At 38.5% G+C, this 20,064-nt stretch overlaps 1 protein-coding gene across 7 annotated transcripts in view; it reads left to right on the top strand.

Annotated features, from left to right (window-relative positions):
- Positions 1-20,064, top strand: part of ZNF407 (zinc finger protein 407) — a 443,416-nt gene that overhangs the window by 144,044 nt on the left and 279,308 nt on the right. For all 7 annotated transcript variants that reach the window (XR_003516866.2, XM_027575805.2, XM_027575809.2 and 4 more), the window contains exon 4: positions 18,201-18,275. Coding sequence is in view for 6 of the 7 variants with exons in the window: in XM_027575805.2 (XP_027431606.2) it covers positions 18,201-18,275 (75 nt within the window). In the remaining variant the exon portion in view is untranslated. The remainder of the gene's footprint in view (positions 1-18,200; positions 18,276-20,064) is intronic.

Here is a 20,064-nt window from a genome sequence, read left to right on the forward strand (position 1 = left end):
AACTCCCCAAGTTTTTCCAAGTCAGAGAACCATAAAGGCAATGAAAGAGGGAAGGAGAAGGGACTAGCAGTAAAAAATGTGGTTCTTAATCCCAAAGGAGTACGTAATAGCTGAAATGCTAATGTTTTCTGAGTTGTTCATGAATATACCTTATGAAATTCACTTCTTTTAAAATGTCATCTTTAACTTGACCTAAAGGACAAAAGATTTAACACATTTAAAATGTGCAATTTGATAAGTTTTGAAAGATAAAACGTGTGTATATTTCCATGAAACTAGCACCTCAAAGAAGATAATGGACATCTCCATTACTGCTGAAAAGTTTCCTGTTTTCCTTTGTAACCCTTAATTCTTGCCCCTCCCTCCCACCCCTAGCAGCCTGCAGTGGCTATCACTGTTGCTCAGCTTGCATTTTCTACAACTCTGTGTGAATGGAATGGTAGTTTTTCATTTCTCTTGTCCAGTCCCTTCATTAGCAGAGCTGTTCTCATATTTCGTCAGTGTTGCTTTATGTATTGATGGTTAATCTCTTTCTGTTGCTGAGTAGAATTACATTTTTCTTTATCCAGTTATTTATCCATTTCCCTTTTGATAGACATCTGATTTATGTCCAGTTTCTGGGTATTTAGAATTATGCTGTTAGGACCATTTATAAATACAAGTTTTTGTACAGAAAAGCCTTTGATTTCTCTTGGGTAAATGCCTATGACTGGAATGGCTTGAGGTTATTATAGGTGTATGTTGTCCAGAGTATAGGGCCAGCTTATATTCTCATCAGGCGTGATTTACAGTTCCTGTTGTACGTACGTACTTGCCCAACATTTGGTATTGTCAATTTGTTAATTTTAGCCATTCCTTTTAGATAAGTGGAGGTATCTCATTTTGGTTATGGTTTGCATTTCTTTGATGATGTGGAGCATCTTCTAGTGAGCTTTTTTTGTCATCCACATTTTTTCTTTGGTGAAGAAACTATTGAAATCTTTTACTCATTAAATTTTTTTCCTCATTTTTAGGTTGGAGGTTTTTTTAAAAATATTTTCTAACTGTAAGTCCTTTATCAAATATATGTTATGCAGGTATTTTCTGCTACTCTGTGGCTTTATTTTCTTTAGAGGAGAATTTTTATATGTTGATAGTATTAAATTTATATTATTTGTTCATTTATGGGTCCTTTTTTGTTGTAGTATCCAAGAAGTCTTTGTCTAGCTCAAGATCACAAAGATTTTCTCTTATGTTTTCTTCTAGAGGAGTTACAGTCTTAGGTTTTACATTTAGGCCTGCAATCCATTTTGAGATAATTTTTATAAATAGTGAAAGGTATAAGGTGAAGATAATTACCATTTCTTTTGGTCTTTGTTCCTCACTTGTATTTTGTCTATAATTCTGCCATCATTCTTATTTTTAGTCCTGTGGACATGTGTCTCTTTTTTTCTGTCTACGTTTAAGATTTTTTTCTTCATCATTGATTTTCTTTATATTTGCTTTAATTACAGTTTACTGAGCTTTTTGTGTCTGTGTTTATAATTTTCCTCAAATTTCGGAAATTTTTGGCCACTTTTCAGTTATTCTCCTTCCACGCTGCATTTTGGGCATTCCAGTTATATTACTTGAAATTGACAACTAATTCTGTTTTCAGTTTTACAAATTTTCTTTCTGTGCTATTATTTTAATTTTTTTAATTTTGATTTTTTCAGGCTATTTTGTGTGTCAAATCTATCATTAATTTCACCTAAATTTATCTGAATTTATCTCTTCTAGTCTAGTTTTTATCTCTAAATGTTTGCTTTGGGTCTTTTTATGTCTTCCATCATTCTACTTACCTTTTTGCTCATTTGGCATGTATCATAGTATTTTGATATCCTTGTGTGCTAATTTTAATATTTTGTCTGTTCGGTGTTGGTTTTAGTTGATTAAGATTTGTCCTTACTATTGGTCCTATTCTCCTACTTCCTATAAGACTGGTAATTTTTTTTTTTTTTAAGACTGGTAATTTTTCATTTTTTCCTGGACATTGTAAATTTTATATTGTTGCTACTATTTATTTTGTATGTTAGTAAATATTCTTGAGCTTTGTTCTGGAATGTAGTTATTCATTTGGGAAAAGTTTGATATTTTATGCATCACTTTTTTTTTTTTGATTTATGCATCACTTTTGAGCAGAATTGGAATAGTGCTTAGTCTATGGCTAATTACTCTGTCTTGCTGAGGTGGGCCTTTTTGTATGCCTCAGGCCTGAGTCATCAGGTTTTCAAGGCCGGCCCTGTATGAACACTGATGGCCACTGTTCCTTCTAATGTTTTCTGTCTATTCTTGGCCACACCATGTGAAGTTTCTTCAGACATGCCCCTTGATCAGTAATCAGCTGCACACTGCCTGCACTCCCTCTGCTGATCTTGTTTTTTACTGTGTGTGTAGGTCTTTCCTCGCTGCTACTCTCTCCTGTGAATTCCACCTACCTTGTCTTCATGTCATCTCATTTTGTCTCTACTCATCTGATGAGTTGCTTATCATAGGTCTGCTCATCTTCAGCTGCATTTCCCCCCCTTGTTCTGTCTGCCATCGGTCTCTCTGAGATCACTTTCTTTGCCTGATGTTCCATGTCTTAAAATTTATTATTTTATATATGTTGTTGATTTTTTTGTGGTTTCAGGTGGGAAGGGTCAATTCCTGTCGCTCCATTTTGTAAATTCTGAATCAATCAGCCATTTAGAACCAGTGATATATTATGTACACACACAGATATATACATATATACATATCTGTGGGTATGTTTCCATGTGTGTACGTGTGTGTATGTGGATGTATGAACAAAGTTAAGTGATTTGTTACAGGGCTTTGGTCTTACACAACCGTGGGATCAGTTTCAGACAGTCTCTGTAAGGTGTTTCATTGCATTTGATGTTGGAACTTGAAATCTATCTATAGGGCAGGCAGTTGAGAAGTAAGGATGCAAAGTGGGGAGTATTGAGTAAGGGAACCCATGAACATGAACTGGGGCCGATGAGGATAGACTGAAGCCCATCAGTGTTTTCATAGTGTCTGATATTGAAGAGAAGCATGGGTTTATGCAAAAGCTGCTCTCTTCCTCAATTGCTCAAACTTACCCAGTTGGTCCAACAGTCAGAGAAGCTGATGGAGGACCACCAGGTCTCATAGAGTAGTGTTTGCTGTTGCTTTATGACAGATGATCCAGGCACTAGATTACAACACGTATGAGCATTGCTTCACCTCTGACTTCCATATGTCATACCAGAATCTCTCTTATGGCCTTTCCTAACTGGGTAGTACATCCCAGGAACGGCATTCTGCAGAATGTGGTTTGGCATCGTTCCCCTTGCCAGCCTTGCACTTGTACACATCGTCTTCATTTGCACTTAATTTCTAACCAAAGACAGAAAGAATGCTTTGCTTCTGCCTAACGTGCTACACAATCCAGTCTACGGCCAACAACATGCTCACCTGTTTCCTGAATAGGATAGACAACCTGTTTCTGTCGTTGGGATATTCATTCTAATTCGCATTCCTCTTTGCTGTCTATAACTTAAATAACATTGCTGACACACCTTATTTTAGGTGATAAGGGAATTTAAAAAGGAAAAGAAAATAATCCTGACTTTATTATTATTATAAAAATTTCTTGAGTGTTTTCTTAATTTCAGTTGGTTCACTCAGTTTATTATAAATTGTTATAGGGAAGTAATTCAGCCAGAACTCTTATTAATTGACACTTCTGTATCTCCCCAATGCAGCCATAATTGATGATGATGATTATCTCCCTGAAGCACTGCATGTTTTTGATATGCCTGCTGAATCATTAAATAAAGATTAAATTCTGTTCTATAAAATTCTATTATTAAATGCCTTCTATTGTGGTCTAATTTTTTGCATAATTGTGTTCCACAAAAGATATTTATCTTAACTATATGTAAACCTTGATACAAGATACAGATTACCCCTTGTCTGTACGTATCTATCTCATAATGGTGTGTTCATGCCAAATTAGTGCAAAAGTAGATTGTATCATTTTAAAATCTCAGCTTTGGGCTCTTACTTATAAATAGCCCAGTATGTGTTGGTTTCTGTATACATATTGAATGTGCATGGACAGTTTCAATTAATTTTCACACAAATTCCAAGTTCAGTATTCTTGTTTACCAAATAATATTTTTAAAGCAATAAATTAAAAAGCACCCCTCTACCCCTAAATTACCATGAAATCTGAAGTGCCTTTACTAAGTCTTGGAAATAGTGGTGTTGGATAGCTCAGCACTATACACTGGCAAGTTCTCTACTGGAAATTACCAAAGAGTATGTCTTAGGAAATAGGAGATCTCAGATGGAGCTTTGAGTCAGCTGTCTTTTGGTTCCTGTGGGCTCAGTCATTCATCCCTCACAGACACGATTGCAACGAGGGGCTGATCGCCAGTCTGCCACTGACATCCACTGCATTTCATGTTACTGTGTTACAGATTTACATAAAATATCATGGCAGGAATTTGAAGACAAATTACGTATAAAAGTGGAAATCCTTGTTTGGGGGATTTATTGATTGGTGTTTTATTCTTTGACATAAACATACTCATGTATTTTAGCTTCTGCACATTTAATCAATAAGGACAATACCAGAATTATATGCTTGGGTAGGAAGAGACTCTTAATTTATTAATAGCAATCATTTATTGAGACTTTACTGCATTTCTTGCAATATGTAGACACTTAGTATAGGCTTCTGTATACCATATATAGATAGGTTTTCCTCTAACCATTGCTAGGTTTAATTCCATTATACCCCAATTTTCTTATTTGGAAATTGAGGTTAGTAATACTATGTATCTGAAAAATCCAGGTAAACAGTTACTGCTCTACTTGACATACAGTGTTTTTGTCAACCAAATTTTAAATTGTGTTAGTCTGTAATTTTTAATGCCTGTATAGCCCTGTGAGGAGTGTCTTCATATCATGGAAAGATGGGGCTGGGGCTCAGAGTCTCGTTAACCAGGGCAAAGCCTAGTACATGTGCTGGGTTGTCCTCTTCTGCCTGTTCTGGGGAGGAATCCTAATTTTTATCATTGCCCTAAAGTCAACAGACAGTTGCTGAGGGCTGCCTGGGCTCCCAGCATTCCCGTCAGCCCTGGCCCCACTGCCTGTCACACAGGCCTCAGCACCAGGGCTGAGATGGTGTCCTCCTCTGTCAGGCCACGGCTGGACTTAGCCCCAGGACCTGTGCATCCCACGCTCTGCTCTGCACTTCCCCCCACTGGGCTGTTTGTACTTTAATTTCTGTTGACCATATTAACACTTTCCATTCATACAATAATACCTAACGGTAACAGAGGGTTACTGTTTTTGTTTTTGTTTTTTTGTGTTTTTTTTTTTTTTTTTTTTTTTGCCACCTTCAGAAGAGTTGCTGTAGCTCCAGACAAAGGGTTCTGTGTTAAAGTCTTTGGGAAAGTTTTCAGTAAGTGTGGCTTGTGATCAGTGTCACCTTGTCTCAGGCTCCTTCCCTCGCTCCCTCCCCTATAACCATCCTGAACCCATCTAACATTGTTTGTTTTGATTCCCTTCTAGTTTCATTTCATTGGTTATGGCAATCCTCATTCTATAGCTTATCAACAATACAGTTGTTTACTAAATTCATTGTAGTCTTTTAAATAATGTAAATATGGGTAATGCCATTTGGTCCTGCCTATCACTGTTATTAACTGAGCCAGGGCTCACGTCCCTCTTTATTGCAGAGCCTAGATTAGACCCAGGGTTTTAACTCTCAATTTCAGCATTTTTTTCTATGATACTCCCTGTGTTGTTTCATAAACTTGGAAATAAAATACAGTTCATTTTTGATTTCCTTACTTATTTTGGCAAGTGACTTTTTAGAAAAGAAATGCAGCAGGCACATGAAAAAGGAATAGTATATGAATTATAATTTATAAGACAGAAGCACGCGATTCAGTGCCCAGGTGCAGTGCGTGGGCTCTGATCAGACAGCCTGGGTCCGGTGCTGACTACCCTTCACTGGTGGTGCAGTCTTAGGGGAGTTGACTTAGAGTACATGCACCTCAGGTTTTCATCTGTCAGATGGGTTGTTAAACAGTTAGGTTAAATAAGTTGTATATATATAAAGCACTCAGAACAGAGCTTGGTAATTTCCTTCCCTACAAATAAAACAAAAACACCCTAATAGGTGATGGCTTTTATTACTATTAAGAATGTGGTTGGGACGCCTGGGTGGCTCAGTTCCTTAAGTGTCTGCCTTCAGCTCAGGTCATGATCTCTGGGTCCTGGGATCGAGCCCCGCATCGGGCTCCCTGCTCAGCGGGGAGCCTGCTTCTCCCTCTGCTCCTCCCCCTGCTTGGGCTCACTCTTGCTTTCTCTCCCTGACAAATAAATAAGTAAAATCTTAAAAAAAATTATTAAAGAATGTGGTTAATATTGGGGAGTCTATAATTAAGGTCTTTGAAAAGGTGTAATATTTATAATTCTGACAATAGTAATAGTTATATTCTTGTAGGACCCCTTATTAAGTGACAGTGCAATTAACCCTTGAGAAGGAGGAGTGCTGACTCTCGGGGTGTCTCCCCATCCCCCCTGGTAGAATGTGGGAAAGGCCATGTGTGCACATGTGTGAGTTTGTGTGGGGGTTTAGGTGTACTTCCTTGCAGTTTCTTGGAGGAATGTTTCTCATTGCTGTAGCTAATGTTGTATTATATCTAAGAGCTCACCGCTGCTTTTTTGCACACAGAATGCTTACTTTCAGGAGACGTGTGACAGAGTTTTTGGTTTTTGTGAATAAATAAAAATTTTGTTTGTTTCTTCAGGAAAATAATTATAATTTTTTAAAAAAGATTTTCATTTATTTATTTAAGAAAGAGAGAGCGTGAGTGGGGAGGGGTTGGGGGGGAGAGGGAGAAAAAAATCTGAAGCTGATTCCACACTGAGCGTGGAACCAAACTCAGGGCTGGATCCCACAGCCTTAAATGACTGCGCCACGTAGGCACCCCAATCATTATAATTTTTGAATATTAAAGGATTCTCAGTAATTTTAAATTTGGGGATGTTGATAATTTGTTTTTGAAGGAAGTTGATTTATGTACAATTACAGGGGTGCATTTCAAATGTGGACGTTTTGGGTTCTGTGTGATTATTATAACCAAAAGGGCATTTGGTATGGTAAGATACTTGAGAAACCATGAAGGACATAATTGGTTTGGCCTAGCAATGAATGATTTGGTAAAAGAGTTTGAGAAATTTTCAAGTGTTATTTAACACTCATTAACATCTGAATTTTGGAGTAAACAAATCTCATATAATTATAGATTTTTTTCTCTATTTGCCACATAAAGTTTTGGACAGATTTAAATTCCTTCGAGAAAGTTCAGGTTTTTTTCTGTGTTCATCTAAGGTAATGTGCTAATAAATAGGCCAGAGAAGTGGATGGAAAATATTCCTTTGTGAAGTCATGTTTAAAACAATATAAATAGGAACCTCTTTACAAATATATTTAGGAAGATATATAACAGAAGTCATTTCATATGTTATGTGAATAAAGTTTTAGTACTTCATTTAGATGTTTTATTTTGTGCAGCATATTTTACATTTTAACAACAACCATAGCATGATCTTGATTTCTAATGTTTTGAAAGTAAAATATTTTATTTTGATTTTGTTCATAATAAAGCCAATGCACCCTATCCCCATTGGCCATTGTTTTTAATAATGTTCAGCATCTTTATGTTTACTTCGAAACAGAATGATTCTTAACCAATTACATTGTATTTTATTTATTTATTTATTTATTTATTTATTTATTTATTTATTTATTTGACAGAGACAGAGAGAGAGAGTGAGCACAAGCAGGGGGAGGGGCAGAGGGAGAGAAAGAAGCAGGCTCCCCGCGGAGCAGGGAGCCCGATGCAGGACTCCATTCCCGGACCCTGGGATCATGACTTGAGCCGAAGGCAGACGCTTAACCCACTGAACCACCCAGGCGCCCTGCATTGTATTTATTTTTATCTGACCTGTTTTACAGGTCATTAATTTTTAGTTTGTATCTTCATCATAGGATAAATATTTTCTTTTTAAATATTATGAGTAGTTTCTGAATCGCAGTGAATTAAAAAAAAAAACTAAAACCTCTGTCCTACATCAGCTACTTGATTTTTCACTCATTAGTTTGTCAAGAGTCCTATTCATTTAGATCGGCATTTAATACACTGTTGATTTTAATTGTGAATACTTTGGTTTCTGTAGCATTCCCTTTTTCTGTTTTCTTGTCTCCCATGAGGTGGACTCTTTTCAGGAGGCTGGAGGGGGGCACGATGGCGGAAAGAGCTCTGTAGCAAGGTCAGGACGTGTGACTCTGGCGTTTGCATCTTCAGCTTCTTTGTAAAAAAAATTTTTACAAAGAAATTTCTTGTAAAAGTCACAGGTGCCTCCGTTCTTGGAGTCCCAGGCCCTCGCAGTTCAGGTCAGGCCAGCGGTGTATGTGCTGCTCCACGTTCAGTCACAGCTGAGTGCGTTGAGGAGACACACATGTGCTGTGTAAAGTGTAAAGCAGCATGCTAGTTTTTACTTTAAAAATTTTACCAGTTGTAGAAAAGCAAAGAATATAAATAATCTAAAAGTAAGTCTCAAGTTAAGTGATTTTGATTTGTATTTGCTTTATGTATATGCTTTTATGTTTATATGTCAGTGGACGGGATTACATTGTAAGTAATGTTTTTGTCTTTTTAAATCTAATATGCCTTGAGAAATTTTCTGTACTTGTTATTGATGCATAATATTCTCATATAATCATGCCATTGCTCCTGAGCATTGAGGATATTTTTATTTTTTAGGTGGAGTACAGCTTTTTTGCCTTTTTTTTTCAGATGTTTTCTCGAGGGTATATTCCAGAAATCGGGATAACTGGCTCAGATGACTATTGAAAACAAATATTTGCTTGTTTAAGGCTTGGTGCTTTATTCAGTTCGGTGAGGAATCATAAAATGTTTATGAGCTGAGGTGCAGTATGAACCTACTTATGGAAAGATTATGTGATGGTGGTATATGGGGTGAATTGTGATGGAGAGCACCTTGACGCCCTAGCATTCCGATAAGATGGTTTGCTCTAGTGTAATTATACCAGCGAAAGAGAAGTATGCAATGTCTTGGTAGGGAACAATTGTGAAGAAACAGCTGATTTATGAACCTGAGGATGTGATTATTGAATTGGGAAGGTGGTACAGGTGTTAGAATTAGGGAAATTTGGAGACACCATTCGTGAGGGAAGATCATGACTGAGGGTCAGACATGTTTTAAGGTGTTGTCAGTTCAGAGAAGAAAAAATGCCCCAGGAAAAGCCATGGGTGCCGATATGTCTTTTAGAGTCATCCACAAAGAGGTTATGCATGACCCCCAGGAAATGAATTACAGCTTTGAAATAAGAATGAAAATGTCACCCTTTGGAGGTAAGAGGAAGAAGAAGAGTTGGCGGTAGTGAGAAGCAGGGAGTATTCAGGGATGGTTTAGAACCTGTGCAAAGAAGCATATGCTGTTAGAGACTTAAGAAAGTAGTAGTGAACAGGACATGTGTGCTTTGAGGGTGCAGAAAAAGAATTGTTTGAATAGAAAACTTTGCTTCTATAGATAAAATGTGTTTTTCTTTAATACAAAGACACATTTGTATGCCACTTGGAAACCTACTATATAGTATTGTAGCATAATGGAAAGATACAATCAATTATTGTAATGAAAACTCATTACCAAGAGTTGCGATCCTCTGTGTATGTTTCCTTTCCTTGTCACCAGGAAGTATGCACACCGTATTTGTGTGTGTGTGTGTGTTTATTCACTTATTTCCTAGCTTTGTGCACCGAAAGTGCTTTGATTCAGTGGTATCCCAATAGCAGCCATCATAGTTAGCACCTAGATCTTGCTATGTAAATACCACTCCTTACGGTAAGAAACTAGGGCTGATTCCCAGGTCTGCAGCAGGGAGGGTGCCTGGTGAGCTTAGAACATCTTCTGCTACGAAATAAGGAAATGCTCAAACACTGAGGAATGATGTCAAAAGGACATAGTAGACAGCTTTAAAGGGTCTCCATTGGCCAATTTGGGGACAGTTTGAGAATTATAAGGCATAATTATGCTAATTGATTATAAAACATGACATAAAAGTGAAAATCCAAGAGTCCATTTAAAATTTTTGAAAGGGAACAAGGGAGAGAGCATGAGACAGATGGGTAAATGGTGAAGTTCTTTGTAGAAGAATGTCATTCTGATAAATGTAGGCGGAACGATAGAATGAGAACATTATCATTTTGCAACCCTCATTATAATAATCGAGATAGGTAAGACTCATTAGTGAACACTCAAGCCATTGGGAGAAGGTTGTTCGGGAAGAAGATGGTTGAGTGTCAGCTAATAGAATCCACCTGCATTCCTTGGCTAGTGGCCCATTTCGTCCATGTTCAGGGCCAACAGCAGAGCCAGCAACATAGCCTCTCTCTGGCCCCGCTCTCATAGTCACATCTCCTTCTCCGACCCCTTTCTTCTGTCTTCCTCTTCCACCTTTAAGGACACTTGTGTTTACATGGATCCAGGATAATTTTCCGATGTAGAAGTCAGCTGATTAGCAACCTTAATTTAATTTGCCACCTTTATTCCCTTCCGCTTTGTATCCTAACAGATTTTGGAGATTAGGATGTGGACGTCTTTCAGGGGCCATTGCTCCTATGATGTGGAATCATGAGGAGAAATACACACTTACGGCAATATGAAAATCTATAAGTCATCTATCTTTTTATACTGTCCCATTAAAAACTGAAATGAACATGTAAAACTATAGTATAAAAGTAGTCTTCATTTACAGTCACTTTCAGAATGGTAATACCTTATTAATCATAAAAAAGACATACTAAGCAAAATGGCAAAAATTTCCATATATATTTTTAATGACAAGTGACATTTGCTCCAAATGTCAAATCACATTATTGATAATATATTGTTGTATATCTAGAACCTGTGTGGGGAAATGGACTGTGATCGTTCTTTGGAGAATCATTATTTAATATCCTGTGTATACTTTTTTGTCCACTATACAGGGTTTACTGCGTTCATAGAATGTTGCTTATAAATATGTACAGTGATGAAAATTAAGTTGCTTAGCTTACACCGATTTTGTGCTCACTGCAAATTAGATGACTTTGGTTGATCACTGCTGTTGATCTTAGAGCAAGGGGGAAACTTTTCAAATTCCCATTTGTGGTACTGAGAAGTTTTAGTGCACCATCAAGCCCTATTTTAAAATAATATATGTCTTGTTTCTTCCTGATCATGCGGACATGACCTCTTTAGGTGTCTGTTCCACCCCCTGGATTTTAAACCCCATGAATGTGTAGATTGCATTTTGTTCCTCTTAGTCCACTGAGGCCCTCGTTCGTTGCTTGGTGTTCTGTATGTGCTAGTTCCCGGCCACTGAATGACAGCTGTGGGGTGGGCCCAGTACTAAATAATGCATCTTTGTTTTCTCGTTTTTACAACTTTCTGAGGTATTATTATCCCCACACTACACATCGGGAAGGAGAGGATCAATGTGATTCAAAAAGAGAGGAGCAGGATCACCCACATGGTCAGTGGCGGAGTTAGCGTCTGGTCCCGCTGCCTATGGCGGAACCCGTGCCTTAGAAAGAGTACACCCGGGCACGTTCCTGTCTCCATGTCAGCGTTCCCCAGACTCCAGGGCAGCACTTTCTATATGTGTCCCGAAGATGCAGGTCTGAGATGTACATTGGTTTTTGTGACAAATATTTAGTGGTCCACGAAGTTGAGAGGGTGAGCTGTGTACATCTCCCCTCCCTCTCTTGGGTCTCGGTGCTCAGGAACTGCTTCCCACTGGGAAGCCCGTGGGCTCTCACTCTTCTAACCCAGTGTTGCCCCAGTTTTGACTTCAGCCCTGCCCTCCATCCCTCCCCTTTTGGTAATATCCCTATTAACATCCTGCAGAGCAGTCATCTATAGGGTATTTGGCAAATGTTGAGAATCTGGATAAAAGGTAAAGTTTTTGGCATGACTTGTAAGACCCTTTATGATTTAGAACTCTGCTGTTTTTTTTCTTTGTTATCTCAGACTTGTACCTAATTCTCTAGCAGTCTTTCTTGACCTTTCTGTGTTATTTCACTCCCCACTGCATGTCCTGTTTCATGGGCTTGGAATCTGCGCCCATGAACCAGTTTAACCGTTCTGCTCCCAGGCCTCCCTGGAACCTTGGAGAGGCTCCTGCTGTCTGCGGCCTCTGCTTGCCACCTCGGTGATGGCCCCTAACGCTCTTGATCATTGTTCACTGCTCTCCTGTCTGTTCTTTGCTTAGGCTTGAGTGCTGTTTGCTTTTGGGTCCCCAGTGCTTGCTGATGGTATTAAAACGTGAACCTTTTAATTAGTGTTTGAATCGAATCCCTTTGAATTGCACTGTAGTTCTTAAGAACGTGGTGTTCCTAAGCAGACTGATAGTGTGGCAGGCAGCTCCTCTTCCTGCTAACCTGGCGCCTGATTCCAGAGGTAAAATGTTGGGGGTGGTGTTTATGTCTTGAACCTTTGAGCCTAGGGTGGGTAAGAGCTAAAAGTGGTAACGATTTATATAATGTTAAGAATGTGTGAGTCACTACGCTCTCTACTGTGCAAACAATAATCATGTTATCCTCATCACACCCTTATTAGGTAGGAACAGTTACTAACACCCCATTTGATATACGAGGAAACCAAAGGCACTTCATTAAATAACACGTCTGAGCTTACACGGTGAATTCATGCTAGGCCAGCGATCGACAGCAAGCACTTTAGGTCCAGAGTCATGTCTTAGTGGCAGTGCTGTGAGGGCTTAACTCTGGGCACCACCTGTGAGGTGGCCCTCTGTAGTGTCTGCTGCATCTTTGGTGGCACCTGCAGGATTGATAGGAAACCTGGGTTGTTTACCTTTTAGGAAAGCGAGGGCCTTTGTGAGGGGTGCAGTGCAGAGAGAGGTGACAGGATTGGGGGGTCCGTGGTGGACCTTGGAGACTCAGAACACCAGTGAAGTCCTGGAGAAGGAGCAAGGGGTGCGGGGATGCGGTATTACATGTAGGTTTCCTTTCTTAGGGGACTCTAGCGTTTAGAATATGTGTATAAATGCTAGGAAAATACCAAATATTAGTTTCCTTTAAAGAAATACTAAAGTTTAGAATTTTTACTCATTTAAGCCTTTCTTTCTTTCTCCTAGTTAGTTAAAATTATTATTTTTAATCCAGAGACTTACCGCTCAAAGTCACACTGTAAAGGAGGAACAAACCAGGCCTTGGGTTTGTGGCCATTTGGAAGTGTGTGACCATTCATTATTCTCTGCTTGCTTGTTGCTGCGTTTGGTTTTAGAGTGCTCTGTTTCTGCCGCCCAACTCCCCCTGCCCTTCTTGGAGACTGAGAGAAATACAATGTAAATGAGTCAGCGTGAGTGCTTGCTTACATCTCAGGCTGCTGGCTTTCAGGTAGGTAGGTGTTTTTGTTTGAAGTGGTGGATTTGTCAGATTCTGCATCTTGAGCTTTGAGGTCATCTTATGTACGTCAACTGAAATCTTCTTAAAGCTGTTATGTGTGTTGATTAAGGTGTTAACTTGTCCAATGGAGCGGAGGCTTTTGTAGTTGACATCCTTAAACTTTTTTTTTTCCTGGCTGTAACGAGATCCCTGGCACGATATGTACATTTACATATATATTCACACACATACATACATGCATAGAGAAGCACATCTGTGTATCAGTAGCATGATGAATGTTAGCTATCATTCATTCATCTGTCCTTACCTGCTCCTCATGCTGTGTTGTGTTTCCAGTGTTTCTTCAGTTCTTATAAAATTCCTGTGAAGCACTGCTTTCCTGCCCTTTCCACCCAGGGGCTTGCAACTCAGAGGAGGTACTCAGTGTTCTCAAAGTTAGTCTAGGCTTAGCAGGCCACCAGGCCAGGGGCCACCTTTCCATCCCCCCCGCGCCCCCTCCCCGTGCTCGCTGTACTTGCCTGGGGGCTACTGCGAGCTAGGCAGCCTTGCTCTGCTCACCTCAGCGTGTGGAGCTCACTCACCAGCGTTTGTTGGGTCCGCCACCATGGGCTCTGATGCCAGCTCCCTGTGCTTGTGGGGGTTTGTTTTTTAAGTTTTATGCTTCTTCAGCAGTGACTGAAAACTGTCGGTTATGTTACTGTTTGGCTCACTCAGCATTCCTCTGGGTAAAGCCTGCATTCCAACAAGTAGTTTGGGAGGTGTGGCGTGGGTGTGGAGGGACCGGTGGGAGGGCTGGGTGGAGGGCTCTGGGTCCCTCAGTAAGACCTAATGAGTAAGTCCATGTGCTCGCCTCATAGTCCTGAATCAACATGTCTTACGGATTCTTGTTAACTTCCTGTGTTGTCGTGTTTGGCTTGTGACTGCCTACAAGCAAATGCAGTTCTCTCTCCTGTGACCCATGTGGCCTACACTGACCTGATCCTCAGACGTTTGCAAGTAGCTGGATATTCTATCCTACAGGCCGGTCTTTGAGGAACATTTGCCCTTCTTAGAGAGACGAGGGCCACAGAAATAATAACATAGCAGAAACTCAAGAAACATACTGCTCTTGCTTCTCCTCTTTGCTCGAGGTCTGGAGAAACAGGCTGTGCACACCTGACGTTTGGCCCCTGCATTGAACGCCTGACGTGCACGTGTGCGTTAGGGAATGCTGGTGTGCTGTGGTTCTTGGTTTCTGTTGCTTTCCACATCTCCTTCCCTGTAATCGTAGCATTGTCTCTTATTTACTTAGGTAGATCCGTCAGATAATCTCTCATGACTCTCAAGTGGAAATAATTCTGCAGTGATAAAACCTAAGGGACTAAAGGAAGAGGTTCTGATGAGATAGATCATGTAGGAGAAATTAGTTTAAAATTAGAAGTTAAAATATGAAATGTTTGTCCTGAAAAGTAGAAATCTATAGCTAGAATGTAAATGTTATTACTCTGCTGTGCTTTTGACACCAAAAACAATTTTAAGTGATGCTATTTTAGGCAATTCTAGATACTTGGAAATCAATCATATTTAAAAAACACTATTTTTTATGATTTCAAGGTGTTCCTTCAGATTGTCAGGCATTTGCAGATGGAGAGTCTCAGAGAATATGTTCTAGCATGGATCTCGCCCTTGATGGCAAGACCAGAGGTTGGCCTCTTGTTAAGTGCCTCTGTCAGAGTCGGCCCCCCGCCCCCGCCCCAGTCTGGTCCCTCTGGCTGCTGGGAGCCACACGGCGGGGTGTCAGCCCCTGGGCCTGCAGTGCCTTGGCTCCCCGCGGGGCCAGCCCCTGAGGTTGTTGCTCACACCAACACCAGCCCCGCCCTGCCCTGTCCTCCCTAACCTCCCACTGCCTCTGCCTCTGAGAGCAGGCCCCGCTCACGGGCTCAGCCCCAGCGGTCCTGGCTGCCCTGCCTTCTGTGGCCCGCGCCGTCCCCGGCCCAGCCCCTTGCCCCCTTCACGCACACACCGCCCTCCGGAGCCGTCCGGTGTAAAATGTTGATTCTGTCCTGACACTTCAGATCTTCCTTCTTGTTTTGTCTTGTCTTTTGTTTTGTTTTGTTTTGTTTTTCTCCTAGTACTTATCACACCATTTAAGATGCTGTATGTTTTACTTTTTGTTCTTATCTGTTTCCCTCGCTAGTTTCTACGTTTTCTGAGGCAGGCACTCTAGTTTTGTCACTGTGCTCTGCAGTGTGTCCAGGTGCTTGTCTTGGTGCATGCCCGTGTGACCAGCGGTGTCCTTGCAGGGCTGTGGCGGGCTTGGTAATGCTTCATCCCGCCGAGAAGCTGCACATTACAGAATGAAAGCTCCATAAAGGCACAGCTCTGTCTGATTGTACACATTAGTGACACACATAGTGAGTGACCAGTAAATGTGCAGAAACACAATGAATGTACACGGGCATAAGTATTCATCAGGAGCAAGGCGTTTCGATTGTATAGCTTGTCAAATTTGGGACTATTTTTGTCTTATTTCTGCTGATGTATAGATTATAAAATTTCCAAAGCAATTATTATGTTAAAAATATTAAAGCAATACTATGATGAAGACAGTGAGAGGTAGACTACATTCAGTAATCAGAAATTGCTGGCAATATTATGTTCAGATTGTCTGGTAAGATGATTTTAGTCATGCTTTTAATTGAGGATGACATTGAGACTTTGATGCTACTTGTACTTATGTAGACCAAATTTAAAGACTTTCATACTTACTTTAAGTCAGATTTTAGATGAATGAACATTTTGCATTTCAGTATAATTGAACTGTATTTTAGTATTACAAATTTTCCCCATAATAATAAAAAATTGTTATTCCTGCAAATAGTCTACAGACAGTCAGCAGGTGATTTAAGGGTTATATTAGGTAGAAGCTTTCCCTCTCTGTGTGCTTTAGTTTGTTCCCCTGTGCAGTGTATTATTTTTGTTTCAATTCTTAAAGCTTACACATTTTAATTAATAGAAGTTTTTTCTTTTAGGAACTGCACTTTGGTTCTAAGCCCACATCTCTTAATTTATACTTGGTCGTGTAAATAAGCTGTGCTTTGCAACTTTGGGTTCTTAACCTTTGCACTTTGCTATTAGCTTTATGTTTTTTTAATTATAAGAAAATAGAGGACAGTAGGGAAGTTATGACTTATTGTTTTCCTGCATTCTTTTTTTAAGGAAATGTTATTTTGTCCAAATCAAGCAGAAACAAATACAGAATATCTTGTACTGTATTTTTGCTAAGCCTTTAATATCATCACAGTTTGATTCTTTACATGTAATCATTATTTTTCTATTTTAATGATTGATAGTGTGCTCAGTTATTTATAGTGTCAAGCGTGTATTGTCCGTAGTTATTACCTAATATATAAAAAAGAATGAATGATGCCGTTTTCAGCATATACAAATACATTATTTGAATAATGAAGTCACAGTCATTTAAAAAATACAAATATATTATTTTAGCCTCGAAACTGAGGTTCCCTAATACTATAGGAAAAGAACCAAAATAGACCAGACATGAAAAAAAAGAAGAAAAAAGAGGCACTCACCTTTTTAGACATGGTTTCTGTCGTAGCGTTTGGCATGTCTCTTCCATAAGGCCATAATACTTTACAGCCTTACGTTGCCTGTTTGTGCAAACATGTCCAGATGAATTCAGTGTTTAATGTTAAGAATCTTATAACATGCCAATTTGATTTGTAGCCCTTCATATCATAGAATGCTAATTAAAATCATATTTTTGCATATGTCATGCCTTTCATGTACATATGCAAATAGATTCTGTTGCCTTTCAGCTATTGGTAATTAACTTTATGAAGGACAGCTGTAATACATAATTAACAAAAATGTTTGCAAGCCCTTTTACACTGAAAGTTATAACATTAAATTTTTTTTTCTTATCAAGAGAACCACTTTAGTCTGATGCTTCTGAATGAGACCTAAATTGTTTAAATAATCACACTATGTAATTAAATTGTTGTTGTACTGTGTTCAGAAGGAGACTGGTGTTCCATGGACTGGCTGCTGATTCCTGTCCATTCCATATTTATGTCCTCAAAATTGAATTAAGTAAGCTGATTTGTGTATAAAATAAGATAGCGTGTCAGGTAATACTATTTGTTTTAGTTATTGATATCTTCTTGGCACTTAAGTACTTTTTTTTTTGCATGTGCCACAGACACAGTAAACACTTATATCATTTTTAAAAACCTCTTTTCAAATTATTACCATGTTTTCAAGAAAGCTTCATGGAGGCTATTTATTTTCTCTTTTATAGTCCCTTAAATATTTCATAAAATGACATTTTCTCAAACTCCTTCCCTGACTGAAGTATGGGATCAACTAGGGGGCAGTGAGGGTTATGTCGAGGCATCGCTTTGTCTCTCTTAAGACAGGGAAGGCAGTGACTGAGCTACAGTCACCATTTCTGCCCCTGTTCGCACACTCGAGTAAGAAAATGAACCAGTTAATTTAAATACAGTTATTTCTTTCGGTTTTCAGGTATCACAGTACGTTTGATCTGTAGGCAAGCTTCTTGTTTACCAGGAATGTCGCTCTAATGTTCATTTTCATATTACATCTGTATATAATCGCCTGTTTTTAAGTATTTTGTGGACATATTTTTAGCAGAGAGTCATGTTTTAGTTCTATAATTACTGTTATTTCTTTCTTTAGGGTTGCTTTTGTAATGAAGAAGCACTTAAATACGCATCTACTAGGCAAACATGGAGTTGGCACCCCAAAAGAAAGGTAATTTTTGCTCATTTTAAAAAAATTTAACAAATACATTTATATTTGCATTTTAGGCTTTGCTTAATGAGGTGACTTCTAGAATTTTTATCAAGTCAGTTCATCATGTTTTGCATTTGTGGTACTCTGTTGTTGAATGTGATATTTCATACCATTCTCCCACAAAAATTTAATGTCATTTTAATTTTAGAAATTTGGATCTAAAAGTATTTGAAAAGATTTGAGGGACTTTGAATTTGTGAAATTGTGGAATAACCTTGAAACAGTAGAAAAGTTTATTTAGGAGACAATTGACCTCTGCACATGTGTTTGAATGAACTAAAATAATTATATAAAAGTAAACTTTGTCTATTTTTTCCTGCATTTTTATTTTGAAGTTTTAAAATAGTATTTTCGAATTCTTACTGTAGAATTAAACATTGCTGATACTAAAAAAGAAATACATCTTGTGTCATCCCCAAAATAATACTCTAGTTGCCATGTCATGAAAAATAACACTACAATTATTATGTCATCAACTGCCAGGCTTTCTTTTTTCCTGCTACTGTATCATAATTAGCTTCATCACATAGACTTAATTATATTAGGTGAGCAGAAATATAGCAATGTCAGCTATCAAGTGAGTATGGCTACTTCTAAAATTTTTGAATCTCTAAGATGTATAGCTCACTCAGAGCTAGTGAAAATTCCTCTATCCTTCCTTCAAAGATATAGTATATTTCCTCCCAATCCTCTATGATGGTATCGGAAACTCTCTAGACACTCCCAGAAACTTTGGGTTTTTAATACTTTTTTAAGATGTCAGTAATGATGCAGTTCGTTCTACGAGTCTGCAGCCTAGGACCTCCTAGAACCTCTTCCTTATTTGTAAATGTTTAATTGCCTTTCTAAAAAATTTAAAATGCTCTTACCAATATTTTCTGTGGTTACAAGCAATTTGACTTGACCCTTCTATTGAAGTCATATTGTTTTCTTTAGTGTTTTAGTTTGGACATGACTACGGTGTCAAAATATTGAGTGTTACGTATGCCTACTCTTTATCTTTTGATTTCTGATACTTCTCTTTGTGGCATTATATTTAATTTGAGCCAAACTGTATGTGTTGAGCATATCCTGAATGCATAATTCTTGAAATTCAACAAATTCTGTATTACTTACATTATGATTTGGAACTTGTTGCAGTTATGTTTCATGAGTGTATAAGGAAGTGGAAACAGAACATTTGTATGCACTCTGTTTTTGTTACTTTTACATGCATTATCTCAGTTAATCACTCTGTGATGTTATTAGCAGTGCATTATTATTCCAGGTTTTTAGATCTAAGGGTTGGGATTAAGGAATATGCAATAATTTATTCAGTGTCTTATAATTAATGAATATTAGAATTGTTATTTTTCGGACTCTAATCCCATTCTCCTTCCTTCTACTGATTATCTCACACTGAGAATCTTTACATACAGTTACGTAGGGATTTTGTTCCCCAAATAAGTTTTGAATGAAAACAGTCTAGATCAGATGATTAGTAAAAAGAAAATATCTTCCTACTGTAACTCAGTGTGTGTCATTTTGCTTTTTATTTAGACATTCATAAAGGTTAAATAAGTGTTCATATCACCTTATACTAATGAAAACTTCACCACCATATACATATTTTTATCCTCCAAGCACTTACATACAATAGGCACCTCCTGTATATTATGATAGGAGATTGAAGATTCCAGATGTACTGTTTGGTTTCCATTACCTTTTCTGTATACTCCAGGAACACTTGCTTGTTTCCGCTCGTTTC

Source organism: Zalophus californianus, chromosome 14, assembly GCF_009762305.2.
Source record: "Zalophus californianus isolate mZalCal1 chromosome 14, mZalCal1.pri.v2, whole genome shotgun sequence".
NCBI classification, from domain to species: domain Eukaryota; kingdom Metazoa; phylum Chordata; class Mammalia; order Carnivora; family Otariidae; genus Zalophus; species Zalophus californianus.